The sequence below is a fragment of the Elgaria multicarinata genome, chromosome 8, assembly GCF_023053635.1.
Source record: "Elgaria multicarinata webbii isolate HBS135686 ecotype San Diego chromosome 8, rElgMul1.1.pri, whole genome shotgun sequence".
NCBI lineage: Eukaryota > Metazoa > Chordata > Lepidosauria > Squamata > Anguidae > Elgaria > Elgaria multicarinata.
In genome coordinates this window covers 85,719,460-85,729,625 of record NC_086178.1, presented here as the reverse complement: position 1 = coordinate 85,729,625, position 10,166 = coordinate 85,719,460, and the positions used below count along the sequence as shown (strand labels likewise).

Sequence of the window (10,166 nt, the reverse complement as noted above, 5' to 3'; positions counted from 1 at the left end):
AGGGGCTAATGAAACTACAAAACAAACAGAGCCTATATAAGGTCACAAATCCTGACAGGAACTATCTAGGGGTGTACACGGACCCCCCGATCCACTCCGCGGGCCGATCCAAAAATTTCGGATCGGCCCGCTCCGCTTCGCGCTGCCTGCCCATACTTCGCTCCTCTTCGCCGCGGAGCTCCGGCTCTGAATCGGACCTCCGCAGTGGAGGGGAGTGGTGCCAGGTAAGGCCTGGAGAGGAGGGCGGGGGTGGTTACCGGGCCCTGCCGCCATCGCCGCCCGTGCGGCGACGGTTACAGAGCCCGGAAAGGGACCAAGGGGGAGGGGGGCCTTACCTGCTTCCGTCCGCGGTCCCTCGCCTTCTTCAATTGAGCCCGTGGCTCAACCAGGAAGTCTGGGCCGTGCGGCCTAGACTTCCTGGTTGAGCCACGGGCTCAATTGAAGAAGCCGAGGGACCGTGGGCGGTGGCAGGTAAGGGAGAGGAGGGCGGGGGGGGGTTACCGGGCCCTGCCGCCATCGCCACCCGTGCGGCGATGGCGGCGGAGCCCGGTAAGGGACCGTGGATGGAGGGAGGTAAGGGAGAGGAGGGTGGGGGGGTGTTACCGGGCCCTGCTGCCGTCGTCCATGTGCGGCGACAGCGGCAGAGCCCGGTAAGGGACCTAGGGGGAGGGGCCCTTACGTGAGTCCATCCGCGGTCCCTCGGCTTCTTCAATTGAGCCCGTGGCTCAACCAGGAAGTCTGGGCCGCAAGTGCGGCCTAGACTTCCTGGTTGAGCCGGGGGCTCAATTGAAGAAGCCGAGGAACCACGGACGGACGCAGGGAAGAGAGAGGAGGGGTGGTTTACCGGACCCTGCCGCTGCCGCCGCATGAGCGACAGCGGCAGGGCACGGTAAACCCCACTTACCTTCACCTCGATCCTCTTCACCTTGATCCTCTTCGCCATGCTCCGCTGGCTCCCCAATCCTCTTCGCCTCCACCTTAAGGGCAGGCGAAGCCCCCCGCTCCACTCCTGCTTCTCCGGTTTGAGGAGAAGCGGAGCACATCCCTAGAACTATCCACACGCCTCAAAGGGAACAGGGCAAGCTTTGGCAGCTGAGTTGCAGGATCTGGTGACATCCAACCCAGCTTTAAGCTCAACAGAGCCTGCTCTGCTGCTCCTAAGAATTCTGGAAAAGCCCTGGTGACTATATAATGTTGAAGAATTGACTTTCATTTAAACAACAACAACCCCTCTTGACTTCCATTTAAAAATAAACAAGCAAACTAGAAATTTAGGCAGACTATCCCCAACACTAAAGCCAGTCAGTCAGATTTACTGCTTTTAGTCAAAGGCCTGTAAAAAAATGTACAGTACAAACCACCCAAGTCGCCCTAAAGGAAGTCTATGAAAATATTTTTTTTAACTTGGTGACTACTAGTTCTGTACAGTCAGAAGTGGAGAAAGTTCACAATTCATGTGTGGAAGACCAATTATTTTACCTGAGAAACAGCTCCTGTCCACACATACATAGTGCTTTGGGATGTTACAGTCACATATGCTTGAGCCTATCCTGATCTTTTGTAGATTATGGAATGTTTCTGTGATGCAGTAAATCCCACCCAGCGCTACATGCTTAGAATAACACTCCTGCACCTCTTTATGGCGTGCTGATGCTGCAAGCACAAGTGAATGCATGTGGAATGGTGCATGGGGAAAGGTTTTATGCCTGCTCAGCATCAAGTTAAAATCAGGCCTGATGTACCTAATGAAGACAAATGGGTTTTCATTATGGTTAGAGCCATAATAGTAACATAACCATGCTAATGTAATTTTTTTAAAAAAACAGACACACCATATTCCATCACTTTAGAGAGAAGGAAACCCCATTTGTCTTCTTTCATTATAGTTAGAGGCAGCAAGAATTCATGCACAGTTGCAGTTGGGCTTCGTTGTTTCTTCGATATGGATATGAACAAACTGTTCTGGTTAATTATTTGCAATGGAGCCAGGTTTCGTCATACCTGGCTGGCAAACACAAATCTCAATAGATGTAACTCTTGGTGAGCATTACCAGCTCCAAGAGTTCATCTCTGGTGTAGATTTCAATCTGATCTGGATAAGATTGCTTCCCTCTTCACCACCAACCTGCTTCCAAGCCTCCTGCCTGCACACCTGCCTCCTTAAATGTGCGGCCTTCCACTCTGCACTGGACACTTGTAAGGATTGTGCCCTAAAGATTTTGAGCTTCTTCAAAGGGAAACTAAGAGGTCTGGGAGCTGCACTATGCATGGGTTTAGAAGGACTTTAATTATTACATTCCCATTATCTCTAGTAATAATCCTACATGTGGTCAGTTAGTCCACCTGACATCTGTCAAGGTATTGCAAGGAGCATTTCTTTATTCATTTTTGTTTACTCTTAACATTTCTGTATGTTTGTGAGCTGAAGCTCTCTAGGCGGTTCACAACAAAAGCATAGCAGAAGAAGTGAGTTGTTTAAAGAAATACTCACTTGCTAGCAACTGAACATAATCAGGAGTCCCGGTAGGGTGGTGGTGTGGAGTGCACCAGATGATTGTGGGAACTAATCTGAGAAAAAGAATAATAAAAATCATAATTGGATGCTTCCTAAGGGTGCAATCCTCTGCTTACTTACTTGAGAACAACCCCTGTTGAATTCTGTGGGAATTATTTCATGGACAGGATTGGGTTGTGTGTCTAGTATGCAAGATTAAAGATATACATGACTTCCTCTATTAAATTTAACTGAGTAGACACCAGCAAATGGTATACATAATGCAAAATCAAGTACTACACCCAGCACGTGACTAGAGCCAGAGGGTATGTAGTATTTATGGAGGAATTTTTCAGATTTCATTTTTCATTTGCCAGTAACGCCTTTCCCGCCCCTCGCACCATCAGAACAAGGCACATCAAGGCTTGTCTTTGGCTTGTCTCAGGAGAGGATATTGTGCAACGTGTCTCAAATGAGAAGAACTGAAGAAATTAAAGGATCAGTTATGTGAGTTCTGCCTTTCATTGTATTAATCGAAATGGTATACTGATGGAACCCAAGTTCAAGGATTATTTAAAATACAGCCTCATCAGAATATACATATTCAAACAGTTACTGGCTATGGTGCTGCTAAAGCAGTTTAGTTGGTGGGATTTTATTTACTTGTTTAAAAACAAGACACACCTCTTATCATTCTAGTTCATGGTGTCTCATTTTTACAAAACAGGATTCATCTTTTCCGTACAACCAACCTATAAAACCAAAAGCATTTGTATAAAGGTTTTCAGAATGCTGAAGAAGGAGAACATAAAGATTAAATATATTCATATTAGTTGAAAATGTTTATATTAATCTACAGTGGGAAGCATACTTCCAAATATTATTTTTTGTGTATGGAAATATAAAAAAACAAAGTACTCTTTGAAAAATATTTGAACGTATTCTTCAATTACCAAAAAGTTGTTTTGTGTTGAAAACCTAACATTTCCCCAAAGTTGAGAGGTGAACAATGTTGTTTCTGTAATATGCACAAAACAAAGCAGCATTTTGTCATGGGCTTGTTAAAAAAGACGAAGCAGGGGTTTTTTAAGCTTAAGTCAGAGGCTTTCTCAGGTTTAAAAAGGAAATGTGGGAACAAACAGAGAGCTTTCTCAATGAAGACATGTGAACACAGGTTTTGGTAGCATAAATCAAATAAATGAATAAGTGAGTAATAGGTCTTACAGAAAAAGATTCTTTATCAAGAAATGAGAAGGTTACACCTTAACTTAGTTTTTCATAAGATATTAGTTTATGATTGGTACGGCCACAATGCCTCTCTCCTCACCTCTCTGTGAAGTTTCGGTTCTGCACAAATTTGTAAGGTTGTCGTTCCTTTTTCTTTGGGCCAAAACAGGCATGATGCAATTGAACTTACTTGTTTTTTGTTTTTTGTTTTTTTAAGTTACGTTTTTATGCTGCTATTATGGGTTTTTAAATATTTATTGCATAAGCCACTTGGGAAGATTTTTTTATTGTGAAAAGTGGCATATATGTTGGAGTCCATATAAATAAATACATAAGTTTAGCTTCGTTAAAGACCCCTTTCCTCATTTTGGTTCCAGTGGATCAAATACATTTCATGATTTTTGCCCCCCCTCCAAATAGTAAAGTTTTGAAGGTTGGTAAAGGATAAAATTATGGAAATTGTAGGTGTTCAGCTCTCTTTATACACATTGTGTTGTTGTTTTTTAAAAAATGAACTGGTGATGTGGAAATGACTATTTGTTTACTGACGGCTGCCTATATGGCAATCAGCTGTAGGTGAAAGAGTGTTAACCCTCCAATCATTGACGATTGGTGCATGAAAGTTTTGAATATGGCCTCTATGGTTAAATTTTAAAAGGGCGCAAACCTAGACAAAAAAGGTACTACAGCTCCCAGCATTCCTCAGCGAAAAGGTCTATGGGTCAGATTGGGGAATTTAGTGGGCAAGATCAGTGTCATGGGTTTGGGATTCTGCACCCCTGTTCTATGTGGTTCTTTTGATTGTGCCAGATTGAAATGTGTCCCTCCATGAACTCAAGCACTCATTTCAGCAAAAAAAGAAAGAAAGAAGAAAGGGCATTTCTTTTCCATGTCTAAACTATCCAGTTGTTTTATAGGTGCTCCAGGATGTGGATACTGTATATCATGATGGTTCTACAAGGAATTGTGCATCCAGAAGAGATGAGGAGTAAAACAGAAAAGAATCCTGAACAATTTATGAATATTGTAAGTTGAGTAGGGTGACCATATGAAAAGGAGGACAGGGCTCCTGTATCTTTAATAGTTGTATAGAAAAGGGAATTTCAGTAGGTGTCATTTGAATGCATACAGCACCTGGAGAAATTCCCTCTTCGTCACAACAGTTAAGGCTGCAGGAGCCCTGCCCTCTTTTATATCTGGTCACTCTAGTATAGCTCCTTCTTGGTGATGGCACCAAGTTTGTTTTTTAAAAAAAGTTTATACAAAAATTTATAGACTTATTTGCACATAATTTTCTTGAATATATGTTTTTTTATGTTATATTTTCCATAATGTATGCATTTTGTATTCATCTTCTTGCCATGCTGAGAACTGACCCTTTAGGGTCAACTCTGCAGCTTCCAGCAACTGCCTTTTAACATCTGCAGGGGGAAAAATGGGCCTAACATTTGTCTTTGTATCTTTGCAGAGTGAGATAATCCGGTACAGGGGATATCCTTCTAAAGAATACGAAGTCCTTACAGAGGATGGCTATTACCTGAGTTTGAACAGAATTCCAGGAGGTGAAGGAAAATCTGGGGTGATGAGTCACTTGTCAAAAAAATAGATATAAAGCACCTTATTTGACCCCAATTAAATACATAAGCTGAATGGAGCTTTGGCTATTGGGCGGTATAGAAATGAAATGAAATAATTAAATAAATAAATTAGGGATGCTTGAGTAATTAGCCCTTTGAGAATCACTATCCTTTACACACAACCCAGGGCCAGATTAGACATACTGTAAGGTGGTCTCCTGCGCATTGTGAAAAAAGAGGAAACCCATCACCCAAAGGAGAGGACAAAACAGATCACAAATATGCACAATATTTGCATTTGCCAATTTGCAATAGGAAAGTTTAGAAAAATCACTATAATTTAAATAGAAATAAACACCTCACCAGTGGTGCATCCCTGCTTTCCTTTACTCACATGGAAACCCTTCCCACAGTTAACAAATGAAGGGAGCTATCGAAACTGAATATTTTATGCACCACACATCAGCACATCCTAGTCAGCAAACAACAAACGTGTTCTCTAAATGAGCTATTTATAGCACACTTGTTTCTGGCTACTCACGGAAGTTTCTGGGACAAATTGACAATGCTGGGCTCAAGCAGGAGGTCTCCTGTAGCTCCTCTCCCCCTTATTCCATTTTAAAATACAAGGCAGATAAACTGGAAGAAACCCCTAAGGGTATGACGTCTGTATTGTGTGAAGCTGGCATTGTGCTATGAACCTGCAGAGGAAGGGGGAAATGAACTTGAATGGGGGGAAAGGGGGTAAAATGCCTCCCTGAAACAAAGGGAGGACGATCTGATCCCATGTGTCTACTTAGAAGTAGGTCCCATTGTGTTCAATGGGGCTTAGGCCCAAGAAAGTGTGACGAGGGTTGTGAACTTACAGCAAAATCTTACTTCTACTCAGAAGTAAGTCTTGGCTTTCCTGTAGGCTGTGAGGAAACAGACAACAAGGCAAGAACCCCCTCCTTTGCACACATGCCAGGGAGGGGGGGAAGGAAGTGACCCCACCCTCCTCTTTTGTCAGCAACACTGCGCTTCAACGCACTCCCCCCAACAAAAGCGGGCTGTTCCGTGACATAGCGTAAGGATGGCAATACACAGGGACGAAAGAATGGTTTTATCCCTTGTGGAGAAAGATACCGTACTTTTCCCACCCTAAAAATACATGGAAAATGGAGGGGAAGAGGGGAGATAACTGCAGTACAGGCATGACGTCATGTAAAGATCATGTGGCAAAACGGTAAACAAGGCAGAATGAAAGTGCAATAAAATGCTGATGTGATGCAGCTCTGTGTCTGCCTTTTAAAAGAGTCCCAGGAAACAGCATCAGGACTTTCCTTTGCCCCTCTCCTCCCATGTAACTGAATTCATATCAATTTGTATCAATATTTATTTATTATATACTGCCCCACAGCCAAAGCTCTCTGGGCAGTTTACAAAAGTTAAAAACAGTGAACATTAAAAAGTATACAAAATTTAAAACCATCAAAAATATAAAAACAACAGTATAAAACAACAGTATCCATTTAAACAACAACCGTTCTGGGGTCCATTAAAAAACAAACAAACTTAGCATATGTTGTTAAATGCTGTTAAATGCCTGGGGGAAGAGAAAGGTCTTGATCTGGCGCCGAAAAGATAACCATGTTGGTGCCAGGCGAGCCTCATCGGGGAGATCATTCCATGATTGGGGGGCCACCAATGAAAAGGCCCTCTCCCTTGTATCTTGTCAAACAAAGAGGAAGCACAACAGTGCCAGACAAACGAAAGCTCCTAGTTCTGGCACTTCTAATGTTATATATTGCATTATAGAAGATTTAACTTCAGAAGTTTCTTATGTTTCAGGTTCAAAGTCAGCTATATTGCTAATGCATGCTTTAATTATGGAGGGCAGGGTCTGGCTAGCAAATCCACCACATCAGAGCCTGGGCTTCTTGCTAGCAGATGCTGGATATGATGTGTGGATTGGAAACGTCCGAGGAAACTCTTGGTCTAGAAGACACCAACACCTTACTATTGAACAAGAAGAATTTTGGGATTTCAGGTAAGTTCATTTGACCAGAGATGATTACATTTTGGCTTTCTCAAAGCTACTGCAGTTTTATTATTTTGCAATTCAAAGCATATTCTCTGTTTCCTGACCTGAGTTTGGCCTTAGCTAGACCGACCTGTTAGTCCGCGATGGAGGGGTAAAGATCTTGCGATGGTTTTATTGTGAGATCCCTGCTCTGTTTACACGCGGCGCATGACGACCTCAGATGGAGAGGCATTGTGCCCGCCATTTTTAAAATTTACTTAAAGGGGAAGTTGCGCACTAATGCTCATGCGCAAAAGGTAAGTGCTTTTTTTTAAAAAATAATTACTTTCCCCGCTCCCTGCACCCTACCCCCGATGCATTTTATAACCCACACATTGTGTTTTGGTTTGCAGTATTCACGAAATGGGCATTTTTGACCTTTCCGCTATGGTAAACTTTATTCTGCAGAAAACTGGACAGGAGAAAATTTATTATGCTGGCCATGCCCAGGGATCCACTGTAGGTATGATGAGAATAAAGAATATCTAAGGGACTGGCTGTCTTGTTATGAACTTTCCTGGGTATTACGATCTGCAGGATGATGCCCTTTTGATGATGCCATTACTTGCAGAGGCCCATCTGTCAGGTACATGCGAAAGGGCTCTCTCCTGTGTCACTGCCAAATGATGGAGTGTGTTCCCTCAAGAACTGCCCTTGGTCTTTAGAACAGCATGAAAGTGTATTCTTTCCATTTAGAGTTTTAAAATGTATAGTTTTAATGGTTTAAGGCAGCGGTCCCCAACCTTTTTGGCACCAGTGACCGGTTTTGTGGAAGACAATTTTTCCACGGACCGGGGTGGGGGTGGGGGTTGAGGGGATGGTTTTGGGATGATTCAAGCACATTACATTTATTGTGCTCTTTATTTCTATTATTATTACCTTTGAAAAGGGAAGCTGGGGCCCCCCTTGCCTTCGTTCCTTTCCCCTCACCCCCGCCCCGACACTTCCCCGGAGGTGTGGAGGAATCGAGAGGCAGAGCATCCACACAAAAACAACAGCCCACCACAAACCATGGAGGCTGGTGGCTCTAATTTCGGTGGGGCTGTGAACCCATCCTGGGTTTCAATTAGAACCAGCCAGAATGCTGAAGGCATTATTATTATTGCATTTATATCCCACCATTTTTCCTGCAAGTAACCCAAGGTGGCATACATAATTCTCCTCCTCTCCACTTTATCTTCACAACAACCCTGAGAGGTGGGTTAGGCTGAGAGTCTGTGACTGGCCCAAAGTCACCCAGTGGGTTTCAATGGCCAAGTGGGGACTAGAACCTGGATCTCTCAATTTGAGCGCCTTGGAGGATGGCTCCTAGAGTTCTGACTGAAACCCAGGGTGGGTTCACAGCCCCACCAAAATCGGAGTCACCAGCCTCCAATGGCTTGCTTCTGAGTTGAATGCGCAGCACGAGATGGCCATAGGTGGGCTCCTGAGGGCTTCACTGGGGGCGCCAGGGCTTCCCAATTCCCCCAGGAGCAACCTAACCCCTTTGACCCCTGTTTGATCCAACAGAAAACCTTAAACCAGATCAGCCTCACCCTGCTCCTTCCCCTTTACCGGGTTGCCCTCAGTGAGGAATGGGTGGTGGTGGGGGGAGGCCACACTCACTGCCAAGAACTGGCGATAAAGTTGTTCAATTCAAGGAAAAGGAAAAGGAAAACGCCCAACGCCCTCGCCCCACAAGGAGAGGGACATGCCACCCCCCCCCCCAACCTGGGCTTCTGAGATGGCCAAAGAAAAGAAAGGAAAGTTTTGCGCCTCACCCAGGTTCAGATAGCCATAGTCGGAAGCCAAGGTCCGCTTCGCCAGGGCTCCCAAATACCTGGTGCTTGCTTAACGTCATCATCATCATCTTCTTTCTCCTTGCGCGGAGCCCCCTGCACGCACAGTCTGCTGCTGCTGCTCTTCGCGCTGGCTGGACTGCGGCTGTGCTGCGCAGTCAAGCCAGCCAGCCGGAACACTGCCTGCACGCACGCACGCTTCCCCCTAAGGGCGCCTGACCTGCTGCCTAGTACTACTCATCGTGATTGTGCCAAAGCCTCAGTGCAAAGAGTAGGCCGTGGAGGCCCCCCCCCTGCACCTCTGTAGGCTGGGCAAGCTCCATCTCGCCCGCCCAGCTGAATCCTAGAGTCGAACGGCTCAGCCCCATGCTGGCTGCTGGCTGCTGCTAACCAGCATGGCACCCCTCTTATGTTGGCGCTATAGCGCCAGGCCTGCTGGTGAGAATGCAGCCCGGTTCCTAACAGGCCACAGACTGGTCCATGGCCTGGGGGTTGGGGACCCCTGGTTTAGGGCACAATCCTATGCATGTTTAGACACAAAAAAGTACTACAAGTTCCAGTGTTTCTCTGCCAGCCATGCTGGCTAGGGGATGTGGGAGTTGTAGGACTTTTTTCTATCCAAACATGAAGAGGATTGCACCATTAATGCATTTTTTTTACAGCTTTTTATTTTTATTTTAAAAAAAGATTTTATTGTTTAAAGTTGTACGCAACCTTAATGGCTTTTTAACAGATCAGCCAGTATATAAATCTTAACAGCAAATAAAATAAATATATAATAAAGCTCTGGATTCATTGTGCAGAAGTCTTTGTCTGATCTTGAGGATGTCCGCAAAATCAACGGCCACAATTCAAACTAGAAATAAAGAGAAAAGTATGTTGTGTCCCAAAATTAGGGTCTGTGTGGCATGAAATTACTCCTGGCGGCATAGTATTCAGTTGTTGAACAATACATTGCTGATGCATTTATTTGCTACTTACACCTCAAAATGATTTGCTGGGAAATTCTTCAGTCCAAACTTTGTTGG

At 44.5% G+C, this 10,166-nt stretch overlaps 1 protein-coding gene across 1 annotated transcript in view; it reads left to right on the top strand.

Annotated features, from left to right (window-relative positions):
• The first annotated feature begins 4,669 nt into the window (after nucleotides 1-4,669).
• The window catches only part of LOC134403175 (putative lysosomal acid lipase/cholesteryl ester hydrolase), a 72,702-nt gene continuing 67,205 nt past the window's right edge, over nucleotides 4,670-10,166 (top strand). The window contains exons 1-2 of the mRNA XM_063133283.1: nucleotides 4,670-4,747; nucleotides 5,190-5,307. Coding sequence (XP_062989353.1) covers nucleotides 4,670-4,747; nucleotides 5,190-5,307 — 196 coding nt within the window. The remainder of the gene's footprint in view (nucleotides 4,748-5,189; nucleotides 5,308-10,166) is intronic.